This window comes from Callospermophilus lateralis, chromosome 5 (assembly GCF_048772815.1).
Source record: "Callospermophilus lateralis isolate mCalLat2 chromosome 5, mCalLat2.hap1, whole genome shotgun sequence".
Taxonomy (NCBI): domain Eukaryota; kingdom Metazoa; phylum Chordata; class Mammalia; order Rodentia; family Sciuridae; genus Callospermophilus; species Callospermophilus lateralis.
Window position 1 is genome coordinate 74,711,401 of NC_135309.1, and position 24,963 is coordinate 74,736,363.

Below are 24,963 nucleotides of genomic sequence, written 5' to 3' on the forward strand. Positions count from 1 at the left end.
TGAACGGTCTGTGATGTTCTCCTAGCAAGGTGTTTTGTTTTGTCCCCCACCCTCCTCCCATTTGTGAAGATTCAGAGACCATGTCTACAGAACTCTTTTCATCCTCAAAAGAAGAGGGAAGGTCTCGCTCAGGACCCAGTTTTAGGTCCAATCAGAGGAAGATGTTACACCTGCTCCTGGAGAGAGACTCTTCCTTTACCATCTGTCCAGGTCTCCTTAGATCTCCAATGGACAAACTCCTTGGTGATTCTGCAAATCTAAGCATTTTGTCTGGGTAAACCCACTTTTATTTTTATACCTTATCTCCTTTGCTTTACAAACAGGCTTGTTTGTTTAATTATCCTAGCTCAAAGATCAGGATTTAGGTCCCAGCTCCACTGTTGACTGTGTGACCCTTTTGACCCTTTTGAATCTCAGGCTGCTTTTCTGTGTAAAACTATCTCACTAGGATCTTGTTCTTTTTTTTTTTTTTTTTTTTTTTGTGGTGTTGTGAATTGAACCCAGGGCTTTGTGCATTCCAGGCAAACATTCTACCAGCTGAGCTGTATCCCAGCCCCCTCTCACAGGATCTTGTGAAAATCAAATAATGTAATGACTGGGTAAAGTCTGAAAATATTCTGTTATGAATTGACTGCTTTATTAGCATTAATATTAATGTTATTGTTCTTGTACTTTAAATTCTGGTCATCTGGGTTCCATCCCTAGCACCACCAAAAACTAAAACAAAACAAAAAACCCAAAAACTGTTCATGATGTTTTTATGCCTCACTAGCAAATAAGGAGAAGTATTCGAAAAGTACTAGAGACTGGAGGGAAAAATCAAATCTGTGTATTCATCATAAACTGGGTAGAGGATATGGATTCAAGATTTCACTCAGTTAATAAACTTTGGGCCTCATTAATTTTTTTTTTTAAATCCTGTCTCAATATCTTGGTGAAGAGAAAATGAGGCACATGATGGAGTAGAGAAAAATTGAGAGATTTTTCTCAATGAAGTCTGATATTTCCAGAAAGCAATTATATACTTTTTAGATTTTTGTGATGGTCATTGAGAGGTATTTCAAATGAAGGATCTTTGCCTTTCAAGATATTAATGGGAATCTTGATGTACTATTATGTCTCAACTATTATGTCTCAACTATTATGTCTCAACAGAGGAACTCCAAAACGTTGCCTTGATCTTACAAATTTCAGCAGTGGGGAGATGTCTGCTACTTACCTTACTACTTCTGCAGACCTTGATGAAACTGGTAGGGAAAAGGGAGGTAAAGGCCTCAAAGGGAAGAATAACTTAAGGGAGAAGACAGAAAAAAAAAAAAGGGAGAAGACAGGGAAGTATGATAGAAATGGAAGATGCTGAAAGTAGGTAGAGAATCTACTTGAAGAATTGGAATTTTGAGAGTAATTAGAGGATTTTTTTTTTTTTTTTTTTTTGGTACCAGGAAGTATCAGGAATTCAAGTGGGGTGCTTAACCACTGAGCAATACCCCTAGTGCTTTCTAGTTTTTATTTTGAGACAGGGCCTCACTAAGTTGCTTAGGGCCTTGCTAAGTTACTGAGGCTGGTTTTGAAGTTGTAATCTGCCTAAGTCAGCCTCCTGAGTTGCTGGGATTACAGGAGTGTGCCATGGCACCTGGCAAGGACTTTTTTTTTTTTTTTTTTTTTTAAATAAGACTGCACTTTGAATGCCTCTGGGTACATCTGCAGAGACCAAGCAACATCCCCAGCCCTTTTTGCTTTATTTTAAAGCAGGGCCTCACTAAGTTGCCTGGTCTGGCTTCAAATTTGCAATCCTTCTGCCTTAGCCTCCTGTGTAGCTGGGATTATAGGCATGTGTTACCATGCCAAGCTTAATTAGAGAATTTGAGGTGAATAATTAAGCCAATGAGAAAAGAAAAAGAATAACACTAATAGGAACATTAATAAAACAATAACATTTTACATTTGAAAAGGTTAGATAAAAGGAAATATATTTTATTGACAGATTAATGGTACAAAAGAAAGTCCAGAAAAATTTTGTTTCTTAGTTTAATTTCATCAGAGGCAAATAAATCAGCATAAATAAACACTTTGTCAGTTAATTCTTATGCTTCTATTGGTCTATACCCCCCAAAATGCTTCATTTCTCAACCATTCTAGCATTTCCTCTAATTTTGGATTTCCTGCATAATAACCTTTCTTTTCTACTCATGAATAAAAAAAAACTCGATCACTATTTCCGAGGTTTTCTGTTTTGTTTTGTTTGTTTTTTAAAGTTTTTCTATTTGTAGATGGACAGAATGCCTTTATTTCATTTATTTTTATATGGTGCTGGGGATCGAACCCAGTGCCTCATACATGCTAGGCAAGTGCTCTGCCACTGAGCTACAGCTACAGCTCCTTTTTTGTTTTTTTGAGTCAAGATCTTGCTAAGTTGCTGAGGCTGGTCTTGAACTTGTGATTCTTCTGCTTCAGCCTCCCGAGCTGCAGGGATTACTGGTGTGTGCCACAGCTCTCCCAGCTTTCCTAGTATTTTTTCTTTGAGTAGTACATGTAAATTTTTAAGTTTCCATGAAATTGTATTTTGTACCCTGGTATTTTGTTCCATAAGATGGGTACCAGTTAAGAGCTTTGTGTTCTAGAGTTTAGCCTTTGAAATTAATGTGGCATACTGGTAACAAAGAAAATCAGAGGGGAAAACAGGATGCATGGACAAGAATAATGCCTCTTACTGATTCTTCATATTTGATTTCAGGTCACTTGGATTCTTCAGGGCCTCAGGAAGTACAATTAGCTAGGATGTAAGTTCTGTTGCTAAATGAACCCCATGCTTAAAATCTTACAGCACTGTTCATAGGGATTTTATCTTATGCAGATTCCACATAGTATGAATTTCATTTTGGGTATAAGTAGGCTTCAAGGCCTAAATGCTGGACTTGAACAACTTTTAAGTTTTCTAGATCTAAATAGTGGTGTTAAATGAAGGCTATTCATTTTAACCATCACACACAATCAGAATTATCTTTTTTTTTTTTCCCCACTATGCTGGGGATTGAACTCAGGGCCAAGTGGTAGACAAGTGCTCTACCACTGAGCTATACCCTAAGCTGAGTCAGAATTTATCTTTCAAAAATAAAGGGAAATGGTACATGTGCTTATGATTTGGCTTCTATTTACATGTGAAAAGTGTAAGTCTTAGTGATTAAAAGTACAAGTTACAGGGTCTAGAATGAGAGTGTCTGGATTCTAGTAGATTGCAATATTACCAGCTATAACGGACAACTTTCTTAATTTCAATGGACCCCAGTTTCTTTATACAAAACATGGAAGTAATAATAGCACTTCTCACTGGGGCAGAGCACTTGCCTAGCATGTGCAAGTCCCTGGGTTTGATCCCCATACCTCAGGAAAAGAAAAGAGAGAGGAGGAAATAAAGGTAAGATAAACTTGTGCATCTTTGGTATACCTCTTTAGATGTAGTTATGCCCATGAAATGAGAGCCTTTTCCCTTGGGTCTTACTATTTACCACAGAGAATATATATTGTTATAGGAAGAGACTCATCTGCTAGGACTAGAGCTAGTTGGAAGAAAGGAAGGAAAAAGTTGGATGCCTCAACCCATTGAATAATTAGAGAATTTGAGGTGTTTGGGGCTTACCTAGTTGTTTGCTTTAATATGCAGGAATCACCACCAGTATGCTATGAAAGGCAGCCCAGTGAGTATCTCTTCTTGGTTTGGGTTTGGGTTTGTTTCTTGGCGGGGGATGCAGAGGGTTTCAAATTAACTCATGGCTCAAGGATGCTGGATGTTCTCAGCAAAAAATGTCTTTTAGGCACAGCTGCTTTGTAGCACTCCCAATGCTTTGGACCATGGCCATGAAAAGAAAGATGCAATGTGTAGTTTAACTGCAAATAAAGAAAATATGAGTATTTAATGGAAATATAGTTACATTATTCTATATTTATTCATTATTATTATCATTATGATACTGGGGATTGAACCTAGGTGTGTGCTTTACTACTAAGCTACATCACCCAGCCCTTTTTTTAATTTTTAATTTTGGGCAGGGTCTTACAACATTGCTGAGACTGTCCTTGAATTTGGGATTCTCCTGTCTCAGTCTCCAGATTAGCTGAGATTACAGGCATGTACCACCTTTCCCAACTCTATATTATTATTTTATTCCTTTGAGAGAAGCAACTTACTGGTTTTGGGAGACCTATAGCTATTTATATCTCAGTATGCTAGACAAGCAAATTATATCACCATAGGTGGAGAAAAATCTTTGTAATCTTTTTATTTTTTTCCCCCCTGTTAAAACAAGAATCCTAAATCCAAATCCTCCATAGCAGGAGTTCTTGATTACTCATATTCAGTTGATTACATTAAGGACAAACATTGTTGTTACCATTGTGTAAAGAATTTATTTCTTGGGGCTGGGGATGTGGCTCAAGCGGTAGCGCGCTTGCCTGGCAGGCATGTGGCCTGGGTTGGATCCTCAGCACCACGTACAAACAAAGATGTTGTATCTGCCGAAAACTAAAAAATAAAATCTAAAATTCTCTCTCTCTCTCTCTCTCTCTCTCTCTCTCTCTCTCTTTAAAAAAAAAAAATGAAAACCCTAAAAAAAAAAAAAAAAAGAATTTATTTCTTAAGCTGGGTATGGTGGTGAATGTTCGCAATATCAGCTACTCATATAACTGAAACAGGAGGACGATAAGTGTGAGGCCAGTCTCAGCAACTCAGTAAGACCCTGTCTTAAAAGTAAAAAAGAAAAACTTTGATAGTGATAACATGCATAACTCGTTCAAAGATTCTTTTCTTTTTTTAAAATATTTTTTAGTTGTAGATAGACAGAATACTTTTATTTTATTTATTTCTTTCTATATGGTGCTGAGGATTGAACCCAGTGCCTCACATGTGCCAGGCAGGTGCTCTAACACTGAGCTACAACCCCAGCCCTCAAAGATTCTTTACATGGAGTTTTATTTATTTGTATAGATATTTATTTACTTGGTAAATAAATATCTGTACAAATATAGATTTGTGATTGAACCCAGGGGTTCTTTACCACTGAGTTACATCCCCAGTCCGTTTATTTATTTTTTATTTTGAGACAGAGTCTAAGTTGCTGAGACTGGCCTCAAACTTACAATTCTGCCTTGGTCTCCTGAGCCTATGAGATTACAGGCTTGTGCCACTGCACTTGGCTCCATCATCATCATCATCATCATCATCATCATCATTATTATTTTCTAATTTGTGGATTGAGAATTGAACCTAGGGGTTTGCTATGCTAGTCAAGAACTCTAAAATTCTTTTGAGACCAGATCTCCCTAAATTATTGACCTCAACCTGTGATCTTCCTACCTCAGACTCCAAAGTAGCTGGGATTACAAATGAGGGTACTGCACCCAACCACTTTATTTTTAGTGCTAAGGACTGAACTATGCTTAGAGCATGTTGTATCACTAGCTATATCCCTTTAGTCCCTATCTGAAGAAGTCATGGTTTTTTCTGCCTAAGCTTTTGACCATATTTCAGATCCATGTTGAAATTTTCCTATTCTAGATACCTAGTCACTAAGAAAATTGTGTAATTAATCCCCTTCCCTTTTTTTTTTTTTTTTTTTTAAGAGAGAGAGAGAATTTTTTAATATTTTTTAGTTTTTTTTTTGGCGGACACAACATCTTTGTATGTGGTGCTGAGGATCGAACCCGGGCCGCACGCATGCCAGGCAAGCGCGCAACCGCTTGAGCCACATCCCCAGCCCTCCTTTTTTTTTTTAAAAAAAAAATTACCTTCCATCCCTTTTCCCAGGGTCACTGTGCATAAAAGATAGTTTTTGTTTGTTACACTGACAAAGATATGTTCATGTTTTTGGCTGTTCTATTCAGATTTTTATTGATTTAATACTGTCCTTCTAATCTCCCTTTATAATCAATCACTTTTTTTTTTTTTTTGAGATTGAGTCTCACTATGTTGTCCAAGCATGCCTCCTTGGATCAAATGATTCTTGGGCCTCAGCCTCTCGATTAGCTGGTACTATAAGTGTATGCCACCAGGCCTAGTTTATAATCCGTTTTTCCCTGCAATGTGCTGGAAACTGAACTCAGAGCCTTACATGTGCTAGGCAAGCACTATAATACTGAGTTTTACACTCAGACTTTTTTAAAAACTTTTTTTTGAGACAGGATCTTGCAGAGTTGCCCAGACTAGCCTTGAACTTAATGTCCTTCTGTGTCAGTCTCCCAAGTTGCTGGGATTACAGGTGTGTGCCTATCATGCCTGGCCTTATACACACTTTTTGAAATCTTACCATCTTCTTCCCAAGCAGGTTCTCCCCAACTCCTCAATTCTTTTGTTTGTGATAATAAAATTAATATCCTACAAGCAAATCTAGGTGCCAGACACCAAATTCAAACCATTATTTGCATCTTCAGGGTATACATTTAATGATTACATTTGATGTGTTTCATGAGGGTTATTCATAGTTTGATTAGACAAAATGTTTTTGGCAGGGCCCAATTAATATGTCTCTTCCTCCAGCCAACATAGTTTTTCTTATGCAGGATAGAAACACTTTTAAGGCCTTGGAGTGGCAGACACCCAGGAACCTGAGGTTTCAAAAAAGATCAGGAGGTCCTTACATGTCTTCCCCTTCTGTGCTGGTGAGTCATTGAATATCATCATTAAGGGTAGGTTGGGGTATTATGAGCTATAGGATAGCAGATTTGTGACCCTTGTTTTTTTTTTTAATCTGGCTGTGTGAGATGGGTGGACAAGTAAAGTTTGAACAGAGAGGAAAGAGCTATATTTCCTTCAATCATTTTATTTAAATTTTTTTTTTTTTTTTTATATTGGGTATTGAACTTAGGGGCATTTTACCATCAAGCTACAACCTCAATCCTTTTAATGTTTTTATTTTGGGATTGGGTCTCGCTAAGTTTCTAAAGGTCTTGCCACATTGCCCAGGCTGATCTCAAACTTGGGACCCTTCTACCTCAGTTGTTATGCACCACCATGATTGGCTTCTTTTCTTTCCTTTCTTTGAGACAGGGCTTGCTGTGTTTCCCAGGCCGAGTTTGAACTCCTGGGCTCAATCACTCCTACCTCAGCCTCCCAAGTATTGGGTTACAGGCATGAATGACTGAAAGTGCCTGGTGACAGTACCTTATTCTTTTTTTTTTTTTTTTTTGATACTGGGGATTGAACCCTGGAGGGCTTAACCAATGAGCTACATCCCTAGCCCCTTTTTTTTTTTTTTTTTTTTTTTGAGACAGGGTCTCATTAAGTTGCTTAGTCCTTGCTAAGTTGCTAAGGCTGGCCTCAAACTTGTGATCCTCCTGCCTTAGCCTCCCAAGCCACTGGATTTACAGGCGTGTACCACCACACCTGGATATATTTAGTTTTTTGAAGAACTGCCATACTATTCATAGTGACTATACCACTTTACATTCCTACCTGTAGTGCATAAGCACCTATTGTCCTTATAATACTCATTGTAATGGGTATAAAGTGGTTATCTCCTTGTGATTTTCATTTTGATATCTCTGCTAAATATGTTGAGTATCTTTTGGTATGCTGTCAGGCTATGTATGTGTCTGCTTTGAAATGTCTATTCAAATCCTATTTGTTTTTGTTGAGTTCTGGGATACTTTATATATTCTGATGTTTTTTTGTTTTGTTTTTTTAATATTTTTTTTTAGTTGTAGATGGACACAATACCTTTATTTTATTTATTATTTTTTTTTTAAAAGAGAGAGTGAGAGAGAGGGAGAGAGAGAATTTTTTAATATTTATTCTTCAGTATTCGGCGGACACAACATCTTTGTTGGTATGTGGTGCTGAGGATCGAACCAGGGCTGCACGCATGCCAGGCGAGCGCGATACCGCTAGAGCCACATCCCCAGCCCATATATTCTGATGTTAATTCCTCATTGGATATATGATTTGCAAATATTTTCTCCCATTTTTTGGGTTGTCTTTTAATAATATACTTTGGACTGGGGGTGTAGCTCAATGGTAGAATGTTTGCCTAGTATTCCTAGGCTCTGAGTTTAAGTCTTACCCCCCCAAAAAAAAATTTAACAAAATGTACATCCTTTAAATAAAGATAATGTCCTTCAATGCACAAAATTTTTTACTTACTTACTTTTTTATACTGGGATTGACCAAGGGATGCTCTCTCACTGAGCTTTATCTACAGCACTTTTTATGTTTTGAGACAGGTTCTATCTAAGTTGTCCAGGCTAGCTTTATACTTATGATCCTCCTGTCTCAGTATCCCAAGTCACTGGAATTACAGGTGTACACCACCACAAATGGATCAGTTAATTTTTTATATGGTGTAAGGTAAAGGTCCTAAATAGGTTTTAATATTGTTGTTATCCTTGACAGGACAATGGAAAGTTTGCAGAAAGTGAAATGAAATATCTGGGCAGTCCCATTACTACAGTTTCAACATTGGATAAAATTCCAAAACTTGAAGACCAGGTAGAAGAGATTTCAAACGTGTTGATGGAATTTTCCCTAGAAGATCAAGAAGGCACTGAGGTATGCTGCTCCCTAATGATATATTTGTTTCTTCATTCTTTTTTGATACTGAAGATTGAATCCAGGGGTGCTTTACCACACTACAAAACTACAAAACCAACCCTTTTTATTTTTTTATTTTGAGATAGGGTCATGCTAAGTTGCTGAGGCAGGTCTTGAAACATGATTCTTCTGCCTCACCCTCTTGAGTTGTCTGGATTACAGGCCTGTGCCAACATACCCAGCTCTTCATTCTTTATCTCTCTCTCTTTTTTTTTTTTTTTTTTTTTTTTGGTACCAGGGATTGAACCTGGGAGTGCTAAATTACTGAGTCACATCCTCCAGTACTCGCTTGCGCGCATGCGCGTGCTCGCTTACTCTCGCGCGTGCGCTCTCTCTCTCTCTCTTTTTTTCCCCCCAGAGGGTCTTTCTAAGTTGCTTTGGGCCTCACTTCTTCTTCTTTTTTTTTTTTTTTTGAGAGAGAATTTTTTAATATTTATTTTTTAGTTTTCGGTGGACACAAGATCTTTGTATGTGGTGCTGAGGATCGAACCTGGGCCGCACGCATGCCAGGCAAGCGCACAACCGCTTGAGCCACATCCCCAGTGGGCCTCACTTCTTGAGGCTGGCTTTGAACTTGGGATCCTCTTGCCTCTGCTTCCTGAGTTGCTGGGATTACAGGTGTGCATCACCATGCCTGGCTTCATTCTTTTTTGCTTAAACAACATTGTATGCCTAATATTTTGCAGTCATTGTACTAAATGTTAGGGCTACAGAGATCAAGAAGATATAATCTTTTTTTTTTTTTTTTTAATATTTATTTATTTAGCTATTGGCGGACACAGCATCTTTGTTTATATGTGGTGCTGAGGATCGAACCCGGGCCGCACGCATGACAGGCGAGCGCGCTACCACTTGAGCCACATCCCCAGCCCAAGAAGATATAATCTTAAGACAGGTGACTTTGGAGACTGAGGCAGGAAGATCTTAAGTTCAAGGGCAGTTTCAGCAATGTAGCAAGACCCTGTCTCAAATAAGAAATAAAAAGGGCTGGGGGTATAGATCAGTGGTAGAGCGACTCTGGGTTCAATCTCCTGTAACCCTCCCTAATAATCATAAAATAATAGAAACTAATAGAAGGGAAATTTTATTTTCTCAGCAGGGATATTTAGTTAAGAATAGGGTGGTGAACTAAACTGTTCCTAGAATGTGGGATCTTATATGATAAAGCTGGGAAAGTCCTAGACAAACTGAGATAAAGTTGGTTACCCTAGTTCTGAAGGGTAACATATATGACAAGTAGAAGCAAGAGTGTACCTTGATAAGGGTATGTGGCATGTAGAAAGTTCCCAGTGTTGGAAAGTTTTTTGGGTTCTCAAGGACATGAGAAGCCAATGTGAGTGAGGGGAGATTTGCATGAGTTGGGAAAAAAGAGGTAGTCAGTAGGCAGGACATAAAGGGCTTTTTAGATCATGATGAATGTTTAGATTTTATTCTAAGTACAGTTGGACACTATTGGGGGCGGTATTAAGCAGGAATATAATATGCTCTGATTTTTGTTTTATGAAGACCATTCTCAATGCTAGATGGGGAATAATGGGTAAAAAATTAAGTTGGAAATAGTAAGAGAAGGAAGCCTTGCTATAGTCCTGGCAATAGTTGGTGGTAAGCTAGGTGTCGTGGTGTTCCAGCTAATGGAGAGGCTGAGGCAGGAGGATCACCTGAACCCATGAATTCAAGACCAGCCTGACCAACACAGTGAGACCCCATCTCAATAAAACAAAAAGAATTAGCAGGGGCTGAGGTTGTAGCTCAGTGGTAGAGTGCTTGCCTAGCATGTGTGAGGCCCTGGGTTAATCCCCAGCACCACATAAAAAAACTAAATAAACAATAAAAGTATTGTGCCCATCTAAAACTAAAACTATTTTTTAAAAAATGGCAATAGCCTGAACTAAGGTAGAGGCTATAGAGGCAGAGAAATGGATGAATTCAGAATATATTTTGGAGGATAGACTCAACAGAATTTAATAGGTTGGATGCGGGCTGTGCAAGAAGGAGGAGATTAAATATAACTTTAAACATGTTAAGTTTGACAGTTTTTTTTTTAATATTTTTAGTTGCAGATGGACACAATACCTTTATTTTGTTTATTTATTTATTATTTAGTTTTATGTGGTGCTGAGGATCGAACCCAGAACCTCACACATGTCAGGCAAGCACTCAACCACTGAGCTACAACCCCGGCCCCAAGTTTGATAGGTTTTGATTCAAAGAGAAAACAGAAGCAATCAGAAGAAAACTACCTTCTTTTCTTGCCAAATATAGCAAATGATCTGTTTTGATACTTACATAATCTGCTATTCTACAGATATCCCTGCTCCTATCTAAAGCTCTCCCTTCATACCACATCCCATTCATTCTATTTTTGGAGGATACAGTAAGGAGCACACCAACACAATAGAATGCTACTCTCATGGAGCTTATATTCTAGACAAGAGAAGACAAATAAACATATGTATAAAATGGCAGATGCTAAAAATACTCTGATGGTAATGCAGCCAAAGAGGAGTATCTGAGCCAGGCATGGTGGCACATGCCTGTAATCCCAGTGGCAGGAGGATCTCGAGTTCAAAGCTAGGCTCAGTAACTTAGCAAGGCCCTAGGCAACTCAGTGAGAGTAAATAAATAAATGTAAATAAATAAAACGTAATAAATAAATGTAAAAAATGTAATAAGCCACAAGAGAGAGGAAGCAGATTACATTTAGGGGTAAACCAATCAGGATAACTGCTGATCTTTCAACACAGACTCTGAAAGCTAGAAGATCCTGGAACAACATATTTCAAACGCTGAAAGAAAAAGGGTTCCAACCAAGAATCATGTATCCAGCGAAATTAAGCTTTTCAGGATTGAAGATGAAATAAAAATCTTCCACGATAAACAAAAGTTAAAAGAATTTGCAGCTAGAAAACCAGCTCTTCAAAACATCCTTGGCAAAACATTATAGGAAGAGGAAATGAAAAATAACAATGAAAACCAACACCGGGAGGTAGTACAGTAAAGGAAAAACTAATCATAGAGGAAAAACAAACCATGTTAAGTAACATACATAATCAAATATGGCTGGAAATACAAACCATATCTCAATTGTAACCCTAAATGTTAATGGCTTAAATGCACCAATCAAAAGACATAGGCTAGTAGAATGGATTAAAAAAAAAGATCCAACAATATGCTGCCTACAGGAGACTCATCTGATAGGAAAAGACATATACAGACATATAAGAGTGACATCTGAGCAGACACCTGAAGGAGCAAGGGAGCCAAACAAACAAAAATAGGGTGAGTATGGGAGTGAGTTATTTCAGCCAGAAGAAAAAGCAAGTGCACTCTACACTCTATATACCTGAGCTTGGCACATTTGGGAATAGTAAGATCAGTGTGATTAGAGCAAAGTGAACAAGTGGAGAATGGTAGAAAATGTGGGCAAGATAAAATTAGCAGGAGGACAGGTCATGTAGGTCTTTTTAAGTCATCGCAAAGAATACAGAAATGCTTGAGGCTGTTGGAAGCATCTTTCTACTTTTTATTTTTATTTCCTGTATTAATTTTCCCTTCTTCTGGATTAATAGTTCTCAAGTTTTTTGGTTTTGGGACTCCATTACAATTTTTTTTTTCTCCCCCCACTCCTTTACAGTCTTTAAAATTATTGAGAGGGGCTGGGGATGTGGCTCAAGCGGTAGCGTGCTCGCCTGGCATGCTTGTGGCCCGGGTTCGTTCCTCAGCACCACATACAAACAAAAGTGTTGTGTCCGCCGAAAATTAAAAAATAAATGTTAAAAAAATAATAAAATAAAATTATTGAGAACCCCTTGCCTTGTATTTGATCTTAGGAGAAAAGCATTAAAAAATTGTTTTTTTAATATTTTTTAGTTGTAGTTTACACAATACCCTTATTTTATTTATTTATTTTTATGTGGTGCTGAGGATCGAACCCAGGGCCTCAAACGTGTTAAGTGAGCACTCTACTGCTGAGCCATAACCCCAGCGCGCATTAAGTTTTATATATTGGGGGCTGGGGATGTGGCTCAAGCGGTAGCGCGGTCGCCTGGCATGCGTGCGGCCTGGTCCGATCCTCAGCACCACATACAAAGATGTTGTACCCGCTGAAAACTAAAAAATAAATATTAAAAAAAAAATTCTCTCTCTCTCTCTCTGTCTCTGTCTCTCTCTCTCTCTGTCTCTCACTCTCTCTTTAAAAAAAAATTATATATTGAATATGATGTTTACTATAGGTTTCTTGAGATTCCCTTCATCAGGTTGAGGTCTTTTTGTATTCCTAATTTGCTGAGAGATTTTTAGCAGGAACAGGTATTTAGATTTTGTCAAAGGCTTTCTCTGCGACTATTGAGACAAACATGAGTTTCCTTTTAATCTGTTAATATTATGAGTTACATTGCTTGATATTCAAAGATTAAAACAATCTTGTGGGATGGGAAAATAACTCAGCTGGTAGAGTGCTTGCCTTGCATGCACTTAGGCCCTGGGTTCAATCTCCAGCACCACACAAACACAAAAAAAATCTTGCAAGCCTGGTGCAGTGTGCTATATAGTCTCAGTTCTTTGGGAGATTGAGGCAAGAGGATTACAAGTTTGAGGTCAGCCTAGACAACTTAATGAGACCCTGTCTCAAAATAAAAATTATTTATTTATTTATTTTTAAATTAATAATTTTTATTTATTAAGATACCATAAATAGAGGAAACACAAGCCATATAATGCAAGATGTTTGAAATGCATTATCCAATAAAGGATTTGTGTACAGAATATATAGAAAGGACACCAAGAAATAATTGAATCTAAAGAACAAATTTTTTAAAAGGGACCAAAAAAAAAAAAAAAACTTTGAAAGGTGCTTCATAAAAGAGGGAAAATGGGCTGAGTTTGTGGCTCAGCAGTAGAGCACTTGCACGTGCGAGTCCCTGGATTCAATCCTCAGCACCACATAAAAATAAAATAAAGATATTGTGTCCACCTAAAGCTAAAAAATAAATATTTTTTAAAAAAGAGAAACATGGTTATTAGACCTATGGTCATTAGGGAAATGCAATTTAACAACACAGTGATATATCACTATACACTTGCTGGGGTATTGAAAACAAGCATATTGAGGAGGAAAAGGTGCAAGGGGCAACTTGAATCCTCATATTATTGCTGTTGTTTTAAAAATATTTTTAAATATATATTTTAGTTGTTGATAGATAGACCTTTGTTTTATTTATTTATATGTGGTGCTGAAAATTGAACCCAAGTGCACAACTGCTGAGCCACAGCCCTGCTGTTGAGTTTTGTTTTTTTTTTAAAGAGAGAGTTTTTAATATTTATTTTTTAGTTTTTGGTGGACACAACATCTTTTTGTTTGTATGTGGTGCTGAGGATCGAACCCGGGCAGCACACATGCCAGGCGAGCGCGCTACCGCTTGAGCCACATCCCCAGCCCCTTGAGTTTTTTAATTGGTGCAGTTGCTTTGGAAAACTGACAGTACTCCTATACCTAAGCGTTTTATGACCCTGAAATTCATTCTGGATGATAAGCCAGGGGAAAATGAGTGCATATGTCCACCAAAGACATGTACAACTAAGTTTATAGAAACTTGATTTATAACAGCTCAAGATAGGAAATGACCTAAGTTTCTATCTAGAGTTAAATGAATAAATATCGAAATAAAATTTAAAAAGGGCTGGACATGTAATTCAGTGGTAGAACACTAGCCTAGCCTGCATGAGACCCTAGATTCCATCCCCAATACTGCAAAATATAACAAAAAAAAAAAAAAAAAAAAACTTTGGGTTCCTGTGATAACTTTACTAAGTTATGATATATGATTCTTTTTATATTTATTTAGTTAAGAATAGGGATTTGTACTTTTTTTTTTTTTTTTGTACTGGGGATTTAAGTTAGGGTCACCATAAGTTGCTGAGGCTCTTGAACTTGTAACTTCCTATTTCAGCCTACCAAGTAATCTCTCTGTTGGGATTACAGACGTGTGCCACTGCACCTGGCCTGATTTGCTAAAATTTCATTGAGAATTTTTGTACTTATGTTCATGAGCTTTATTTCTCTTCAGTGTTTTGTTTTTCTTGTAATATCTTTTGGTGTTAGTATCAGTATAATGCTAGCATCAGTAAACCTTTTGAAAAGAATTTTTTTCAGTTTCCTAGAAGAGTTTCTTTTTTAAATGCTTGGTACAATTCACCAGTAAAGTCAGTTGAGCATTTCTTTGTGAGAATGTTTGCAACAAATTCAATATAAATATGGAATATTCAGCTTATCTTTTTTTTGATTGAGTGAATTTGGTTGTTATTGTCTTTTAAGGAATTTGTCTGTCTACTTCATTTACATAGTCAAATATATTGGTGTAAAGTTCTTTATAATATTACTTTAATACCCTTTTAGTGTCTTTTTTTATTTTATTTTATTTTTAGTTATTGATGGACTTTATTTTATTTATTTGTATGTGGTGCTGAGAATTGAACCCAGTGCCTCATGCATGCTAGGCAAGCACTCTACCACTGAGCCACAACCCTAGCCACCCCCACTTTTAGTGTCTTTAGAATCCATAGTGATATCTCTCTTTCCTGATATTGGCTATTTGTGTCTTTTATACCTGGTTAAGTCTGCCTGTAGTTTGGTCAATATTAATCTTTTCAAAAAAAGAAAAAAATCTTTTTTTTCATTGACTTTATCATGTTTTTGTTTCATTGATGTTTTTTTTTTTCCTCTTATTTTTGTTTACTTTGAGTCTGATTTGATTTTTTTTTTGGTTTGCTGAGTCTGAAGCTGAGGTCATCAATATCAATTCAAGACCTACCTTTTGTAATATAAACATTCATTGCTTTAGCTGCATCTCACAAACTTGAATATGTTCCATTTTCAATTTGAGTTCAAAATACTTTCCAGTTTCCATTTAGATTTCTTCTTTGACTCATGATTTGTTGTTATTGTTGTTTGCTTTAAATTTTGTGTTATTAGGAATTAAATCCAGTGCTTTGTACATTGTAGGTGGGTGTTTTCCCACTGAACCACATCTCAGCCCAACCTATGAATTATTTAGAAGCATGTTATTTAGTTTCTTAATATGTTTAATAGGTTACGGTGACCCATGCCTGTCATCCCAGTGACTTGAGAGACTGATGCAAGAGGATTGCAAGTTCAAGGTCAGCCTCAGCAACTTAGCTAGGCTCTGTCTCAAAATAATGAATAAAAAGAGCTGGGGATATAGCTCATAGCTCAGTAGTAAAGTGCTCCTGGTTTTAATCTCCAGAACTGCAAAAAAAGAAAGAAAAAAAATAGTTTCTTAATTTTTGAGAAAATTTCCAAGGACTTTTCAGTTAATTTCTAACTTAATTCCAAGAATAAACTAACTAAATTGCCAGGTACAGTGGCGCACACCTATAATCCCAGTGAGGTAGGAGGTTCACATGTTCAAAATGTTCTTAGAAATCATCTGGGCATTTTGTTAAAAATGCAGATTTTAATTTAATTAAGTAGATCTGGGGTGCATCTGAAATTCTGCATTCCAAACAAGCTTCCAGGACATTTTGATGCTACTGGTCTCCAGACACACTTTGAGAAATAAGAACTATGGGGTCTGATATTCTTTCTCAAACAGGTATCACTGAACAGAAGGTGCCAGTATCACTCACCCTCAATGCCAGAGAATTTGAACAGGGCAAGAATAAGGCAGGTAGTAAAAGTTAAAGACAACTAAATACCAGATAAGTGGAAAAAAAAAAAATATTGTTCTGACCAGCAAGAACTCAGGAAGCTAAAATAAAGATCTTTTATCTAATTGTCTTCTCTGCTTTTCTAGCTTTGGCATTGCATTAGTATGCCTTTTTAGAATTCATCCTCATTACTTTTTTTCTCTCTTCATTTTTTCTTTTCTATAACTGCAACCATTTATAAAATATTTGAAAATAAATATCTGTTAGATTATGCTTTTAGAAATGATGTCATCATATTATCTTCCAACCCTCTTTTTTTAAAGATCTGAGAGAATTCAAGGGAAATTGGGTTGGTATGGATACTTATTGCTGTTTTACATGCAGTCTGGCAGAAACAACATCATGTGGCAGATTGCAGATTGGTGTGGTAGAAAGAAACTTCAGAAAAACCTAGTCCTTGTTCCCTATCCTGTTTTTAAAAAAATTCTAAATTTTTCGTCATTTTATAAATTCAATATGATATAAGAGACTGGGCACCTTGATACATGCCTGTCATTCCAGCACTCTGAGAGACTGAGGCAGGAAGATACAAGTTTGAGGCCAGCTTGGGCAATTTAGCAAGACTGTCTCAAAATCAAAAGGACTGGAGATGTTGCTCAGTGGTAAAGCACCACTAGGTTCAATCCCCAGTACTTTAAAAAAAGAAAAAAAGAAAGAAAAAATACAAATAAGCAAAGAGAAGTCAAAGTAAAATACCTATAATCCCACAGGCCAGAAATAGTGCTGCCAAAAAAAAAAAAAAAAGTGGAATTACAAACTACATATTTTCTAACTTGCTTAGAAAATATGTAGTTTGTAATCATAAATTTATTTCTATGCCTGCAAAATTAATTCACAATATACTTTTTATTATTATTATAAACCCTGTTATTGAATATTTAATTGGATAGTAATTGTACTCTGTTATAAACATGCCAGGATGATCCATTCTTATAGCCAAGTCTTTATACATATTGTTATTTCCTTGGGGAAGCCAGTGAAAGTATTAGATCAAAGGGTATGCATATTGTTAATGAGACTCTAATCTCCCCATCCTCAAGAGTTTTTATGTGTGTGTATTTTTATTTTTATTTTATTTATTTATTTATTTTTGCAGTACTAGGGATTGAGTCCAGAGGCACTCTACCACTGAGCTACCTACATTCCTGAACTTTTTTGAGACAGGGTCTTATTAAATTTCCAGGGCTAGCCTCGAATTTATACTCCTCCAGCTTCAGACTCCTGAGTCACTGGGATTATAGGTGTGCACCACTGCACCTGGCTTCCATCTTCTGGTTTTAAACCTTGAACATGGGGGCTGGGGTTATGGCTCAGTGGTAGAGCACTCGCCTAGCATGTGTGGGGCACTGGGTTCGATCCTCAACACCACATAAAAATAAAAAATAAAGGCATTGTGTCCAAACATGAAATATTAAAAAAAAAAAATTAAACCTTGAACATGAAGATTGGAGGAATGAGTGGAAATCTTGTCATTTCAGGGTTTATGTTTAAAGAAGGAGGTCTCTTTCTGTGACACTAATATCACTCAGGTCCTGGAAGAAGATTATAACCAGAGGCCTCTGATCGGTGATTTTTCCAAGGTGAGTTTGGTTATATTCATCATTTATGTGTGTATGTGGGGGTGTGTTTGTACAGGTTTCTTTTTTTTCCTTATGCATGCTTGGCAAGCACACTACCACTGAGTTGCATCGTCAGCCTCTTCCTGTATTTTAGTGAGTTGCTTTGGATTTTAATCTTTTTCGTCTGTTTTCAGAAGATGTCAGGTATAATTTTACATGGTCACAAAGTATTCTTTGTTGACTTGAAGGTATGTGCAGGTAGATCTTAGTCTTATGCCTTTCCAGAGAGAAAGTAATTCTTATTTATCTAGGAAAATCCAGAACAGTGGGGAAAGTATGATACTTTTTATCTTTTTTTTTAAATTCTAATTTGTTATATATGACAGTAGAACGCATTACAATTCATATTGTACATATAGAGCACAATTTTTCATATCTCTGGTTGTACTCAAAGTAGAGTCGCACCATTCATGTCTTTATACATGTACTTAGGGTAATGATATCCATCTCATTTCACCATCTTTCCTATCCCCATGCCCCCTCCCTTACCCTCCCTCCCTTTTGCTCTATCTAGAGTTCATCTAATCGTCCCATGCTCCCCCCCACACTTTTTATCTTCTTATTGTTAAAAATCTTTTTAAAAATTATATTAATAATACTTGGCCAATTCTGAAAAAGTAGAAAATGAAGAAACTTGTTCTAAACATTATCAATCAGAATAGTTATGTGTATGTGGTGTATGTTCCCATAGATTTTTTTTCAGTATAATTACACAAATAACAAATACATTTTTTGTTTTTCTACAAAAATTTCTTATGCTATTTTATAATCTATAATGGGCTTTCATCCCCAATTTTATAATATATAATGGAGCTAAAGATATAGATCAGTGGTAGAGCACTTATCCAGCATGCAGTACGGGTTTGATCCCAGTGCTGCCAAAAAAGAAAAAAATTACATTAGGAACATCTTTTCATGTCCACAAAACAGTTTTATTTCATCATTTTTTCATCCTCAGCCATTTTGGATTTTTGGTTTGGTTTTGTTTTTAAGACATGATTCCACTAAATTGTTAAGGGTTTTGCTAAGTTGCTGACATTGGCCTGTAACCTTCTAACCTACCCTCAGCGTCCCAAGTAACTGGGATTACAGGCATATACCACCCATACCCATCCTTTCATCATTTTGAATAGCATACATTATTTAATTTTTTGGCTGATTATAATTTATTTGTAAGTTTCATCTTGTGGGATATTTAGCTTTATTTAGAAATCTTAAAACTTCATACACATCCTTCATTAGTTCCTTGGTATCAGTTCTTAGAAATAAAATTATAGGTACAGTTACACACGTCAATAACTCCAATGAATTGGGAGGCTGAGGCAGGAGGATCAGCAACTCAGCAAGGCCCTAAGCAACTTAGTGAGACCTTGTCCCAAAATAAAATACAAAGGGCTAGGGATGTAGCTCAGTGGTTAAGCCCATCTGGGTTCAATTCCCTACACCAAAAAAAAAAAAAAAAGAAAAGGATTGCTGCATATACATGTTATAGAGACCATGGATTTTTAAAGCTTTGGGGTTTTAAGATAAATCTTTTGAAAGGAGGACAATATATGGGTCTTTGATCTCAGGCTTCGTTGGGGAATACTTGCTGTTATTTCAGCTTTTGGGTATTTCTAGGTATGTGTGCTGCCAGTCGTGTCAGGGAGACACCAGGATCTGAAGTACATCAACCCAGAAACGGTAAGCAGATTTCTGGAGATGGTAACTGGTTGGTTACATAAGCTACCATCTGGTCCATTCTGTTACTAAAATCCCATTTCCATTTGTATTTCTTTCATTGTGTTCATTCACATAGGCTCCTTATTCAACTGAAACTGTATTAAAGTACTCCCTTTTTTGTCCATTTTTCTGATTTTTTGTTTTAAACAAATGATGCATAAGTATTTTTAAAAAACAGGAAGGAAGGAGGGAGGGATGCAAACACAAAAAGGAAAAAAATACCACTTACCTAGGGTCTCAGATAAAGTAAACATAAACACTGTCTTTACATATTATAATCCCTTTTATACCTATTAGGATAATTATTAATAGTGTTCTCTTCCCTCCCACCTCCACCCCCAGTACTAGAAATTGAATCCAGTGGTGATCTACCATGAGCTGTATCCCCAGCCCTTTTTTAAATTTTATACTTTGAGATAAAGTCTCACTAAGCTACCAGGCTGCCCTCGAACATATGATCCTCTTGCCACAGCCTACTGAGTAGCTGAGATTTCAGGTATGGGCCACTGTATCCAGCTCATGTTCTCTTTTATTCTCAGAAGTTTCCCAGTATGTACAATAATTATGTGGTCCCTTGACTCATAGTCTTACCAGCAAAGATATAATCATTAGAAATATTTTCTAGATTTAATAATAGTATGTTTTATAAAAATGGGAATTATGCCAGGCATGATGGCACATGCCTATAGGTCCCACCTACTTGGGAGACTAGGGCAGGAGGATCACAAGTTCAAGGCCAGCCTGGGCAACTTAGTGGGACCCTATCTCAATATAAAATTTTAAAAGGGTTGGGTGGTCTAGCTCAATGGTAAGTTCTGGCCTACTATGCACAAACCCCTGGATTTGATTCCAGTACCCCCCCCCCAAAAAAAAAGTGTTGAAATTAGTAACACATCATAATTGTCTCTTTCGATACTGGGGATTTGGGGTGCTCTACAACTGAGATACATCCCTATGCCTTTTTTTTTTTTTTTAAGAATTTTTTTAATATTTATTTTTTAGTTTTCGGCAGGCACAACATCTTTGTTTGTACGTGGTGCTGAGGATTGAACCCGGGCCACATGCATGCCAGGCAAGCACGCTACCGCTTGAGCCACATCCCCAGCCCCTATGCCTTTTTATTTTTTATTTTGAGTCAGGGTTGCTCAGTTGCTGAGGCTGCCCTCAAATTTGTGATCCTCAGGCCTCAGCCTTCCAAATTGCTGGGATGCCACCACACCTGGCATATACAAATTTCTATACCAATAAAAAGATATATATAGTATCATTTTAACTGCTATATAATATTCTGCTGTACTGACATGTATAATTTATTTAACCAACCCCTTATTGAATATTTTTAAAAATATTTATTTTTTAGTGGTAGTTGAACACAATACCTTTATTTTATTTATTTATATGTGAAGCTGAGGATCTAACCCAGGGCCTCATACATGCTAGGCAAACGCTCTACCACTGAGCCATAACCTCAGCCCCTTATTGAATATTTATCTTATTTCTAACATTTTGATAACGTAAAACAATGAATGTTGTATTGAATATCAAGTTGTGCCTACATCTTTGTGTATTTTTCTATTTACTTAAGATGTTAGAAGCCAATCATAGTGCACATCTGTAATCCCAGCTACTCAAGAGACTCATTCAGAAGCATCACAAATTTGAGGCCAGCCTGGGCAACTCAGCTACACCCTATTTCAAAATAGGAGTTGGAGATGAAGCCTAGTAGTAGAACACCCCAGGTTCAAGTCCCTCCTCCTTCAAAAAAAAAAATGTTGGAAGAAAAATTTTTATTCACAGTGTTCTCTCCATTGTGAACCAATTTATACCTCTATAAGTAGGTTAAGTTTCTACCTCTAAGTATGAATTCTTTTTTTCTATGTCTGAAAGACTTGCTTTTTTTTTTCCTTCTTTTTTCCCTTCTTTTTTTTCAGGGCCAAGGACCAAATCCAGGACCATGCATATGCTAAGCAAGCAGTCTGCCTCTGGCTAATTCCCCAATCCCAAGGCTTGCTTTTGAAATTTTTATTTACGGAGGATTGAACCCAGGGCCTTATGCATGCTTTTTTTTTTTTTTTTAATAATGGCAGGTGGGGAATTTTTTCCCCCATATCTTGTAAAACTGGTATCTCTAGCTGCTAACTCTGCTACTGTAGAAGTCTTTTGAAATCTCCTAAGAAGCTAATTCAAGCTATTCCTACCTCTAAATGGGTAGCTGCAGTAAGGTCTTCCTTGGTGTCCTGGCAATACTAGCCATTTTAGAGCCTTACAAATGCCACTTCCATTTCATAATCTTTTTTTTTTTTTTTTTTTAGAGAGAGAGAGAGAGAATTTTTTTTTTTTTTTTAATATTTATTTTTCAGTTTTTGGCAGACACAACATCTTTGTATGTATGTGGTGCTGAGGATCGAACCTGGGCCGCACGCATGCCAGGCGAGCGCGCTACCGCTTGAGCCACATCTCCAGCCCCCATTTCATAATCTTATGTGGGGTTAGGCTGAACCATGGCCACATTGCACATATGGGTTGACTCTGGACCGTTTGATTATAGTGGAATCCTGGGTGACTAATGGGAGCGTGCACATAAAGAGCAATGTGATTGACACTTCTCTGTCAGAGGGCAGTGAGCAGGGTATTCAATCATTGTTTCTGTGTAGGTGGCTGCCTTACTGTCTGGAAAGTTCCAAGATCTGATTGAGAAGTTTTATATCATTGATTGCCGCTATCCATATGAGTACTTGGGAGGACACATCCAGGTAAGGTTACATTGCGGACATTAGCAGAGAAGGGCTAGATATGGGACTTAATTTCTTTCTTTCTTTTTTTGGGGGGGGGCGAATTGAATGCAGGGGTGCTTAACCACTGAACCATATCCTCATCCTTTTTTATTTTTATTTTAATATTTTTTTAGATGTTGATTAATCTTTATTTTATTCATTTATTTATATGTGGTGCTGAGAATTGAACCCAGTGCCTCATACATGTAGGCAAGCACTTTACCACTGAGCTACAACCCCAGCCCTAATTTTTCTTGAGACAGGGTCTCTAAGTTGCTTGGGGCCTTACTAAGGTGCTGAGGCTGGCCTCAAACTTGTGATCCTCCTGTCTCAGCCTTCCAAGTCACTGGGATTATAGGAGTGCATCACTGTACCTGGCAAAGATGGGACTTTCTTGAAAAGAGTCTGTGGATAAAGAGTCCTGTGAAGTTTAAAACCAAAGCAGAGATTATAGATTTGGAACACTTCCAGGCTGAAATTCTCATTCCTATTTTAATTCTGTATACCTTGAGCAACTTACTTTTCTTTTCCCTTCTCAACCAATCTCTTCTATCCACAGACTGAACACTGTGTATGGACATTCCTTGCAATGATCCCTACACTCCAGGTGATTCAGTTCTATGCGTATTTATTGAGAATCTACTACATACCAAGTTCTAAGCCAGGCCCTGGAGTAGATACAGAGATACACAAAGGTCCCTATTTGAAAGTTCTTTTTGTCTACTTTTTCTGACCTAAGTATCCCAGGATGCTATACTAGTCATTTCTAGTATTGATACTTTACACAGGCTCTGGAGGGAATACTAATTAAAATTCCTCCTTGGGCTGGGGATGTGGCTCAAGCGGTAGTGCATTCGCCTGGCATGCGTGCGGCCCGGGTTCGATCCTCAGCATCACATACAAACAAAGATGTTGTGTCTGCCAAAAACTGAAAAATAAATATTAAAAAAACTCTCTCTCTCTCTCTCTCTCTCTCTCTCTCTCTCTCTCTCTTAAAAAAAAAAAAAATTCCTCCTCTACAGGGAGCCTTAAACTTATATAGTCAGAAAGAACTATATAACTTCTTCCTGAGGAAACCCATTGTCCCCTTGGACATCCAGAAAAGAATAATCATCGTGTTTCACTGTGAATTCTCCTCAGAGAGGGGCCCCAGAATGTGAGTGTCTACATGGGATAAGGTGGGCAATAGAAATGGATTTTTTTTCCCCTAGTAATGGGAATTGAACCCAGGGGTGCTCTACTGAGCTATATCCCCAACCCTATTTATTTATTTATTTATTTATTTATTTATGAATGAAATAGGGTATCACTGAGTCATGCTATCATGCCTTGAATTTGTGATCCTCCTGCCTCTCCCTCCTGAGTCCCTGAGATTATAGGCATATTCCATGGCATCCATGTAGAAATGGATGGATCTTGAGGTGAACTTCTCACACCAGTTTAGATGGAGATTGGATGCTCTCCAATACAATTTGAAGAATGTTAGGAAGGTTGAAGATCAAATATGGAGCAAGCCAGTCACAGTGACACTCCTATAATCGAAGCTGCTTGAAAGGCTGAGGCAGGAATATCTCAAGTTCAAGGCCAGCCTTGGCAACTTAGCAAGACCCTGTCTCAAAATAAAAAATAAAAAGAACTTGGGGGCTGGGGATGTGGCTCAAGCGGTAGCGCGCTCGCCTGGCATGCGTGTGGCCCAGGTTCGAGCCTCAGCACCACATACAAAGATGTTGTGTCTGCCGAATACTAAAAAATAAATATTAAAAATTCTCTCTCTCTCTCTCTCTCTCTTTAAAAAAAAAAAAAAAGAAAAGAACTTGGGATATAGCCCAATTGTAGAGCTCTGGATTCAGTCCCTAGTGCTACAAAAGAAAAGCAATACAGGGAAAAGGATTGAAAATGAGGCCCCAGAAGAGGAAAGGAAGAAGAGGGGTGATATTTGGACCTTATTTTTGCAAACACAGAAGGTTTCACTTTGTGTGTGTGTGGTGTTGGGGATTGAACCCATGGTTATATGCACGCCCAGGGGATTCTGACCTTGCTTCTTTCCAACCTACCCACCCCTACAATCTCTTGTTTTTTTCCTAAAGGTGCCGCTCTCTGAGAGAAGAAGACAGAGCTCTGAACCAGTATCCTACCTTGTACTACCCAGAGCTATATATTCTCAAAGGCGGCTACAGAGACTTCTTTCCAGAATATGTGGTAAAGGGTAGGGCACAGGGTGGAAGGCAGACTAAAGGAAGTGTTAGCTCTAGCATGCAACACACAGAGGCTGCAAAGCCTCTGAGAAAAAACTTCTGTTTCTTTTTAGTTATAGCCAGCAGCAGTATCTCTGTTATACTTAGTAGGCAGAGTTCAGGAATCTGAGGAATCCCTTACTCTATTCTCTGCCTTTCAGGAGCTGTGTGAACCCCAGAGCTACTGCCCTATGCATCACCAGGACCACCAGGCTGAGCTGCTGAGGTGTCAAAGCCAGAGCAAAGCTCAGGAAGGAAAGCGGCAACTGAAGGAACAGATTGCTCTCCTGTTGAAGGACATGGACCTGTGA

General features: G+C 37.6%; 1 protein-coding gene across 1 annotated transcript; it reads left to right on the top strand.

Annotated features, from left to right (window-relative positions):
• The first annotated feature begins 80 nt into the window (after positions 1-80).
• Positions 81-24,963, top strand: Cdc25c (cell division cycle 25C). Its single transcript, XM_076857674.1, is given in 14 exon segments — positions 81-274; positions 1,156-1,250; positions 2,735-2,780; positions 3,662-3,695; positions 3,813-3,906; positions 6,539-6,651; positions 8,381-8,536; positions 16,189-16,342; positions 17,780-17,883; positions 19,543-19,605; positions 22,299-22,397; positions 23,441-23,574; positions 24,506-24,617; positions 24,814-24,963. Coding segments are annotated over 14 exon segments (1,548 nt in total).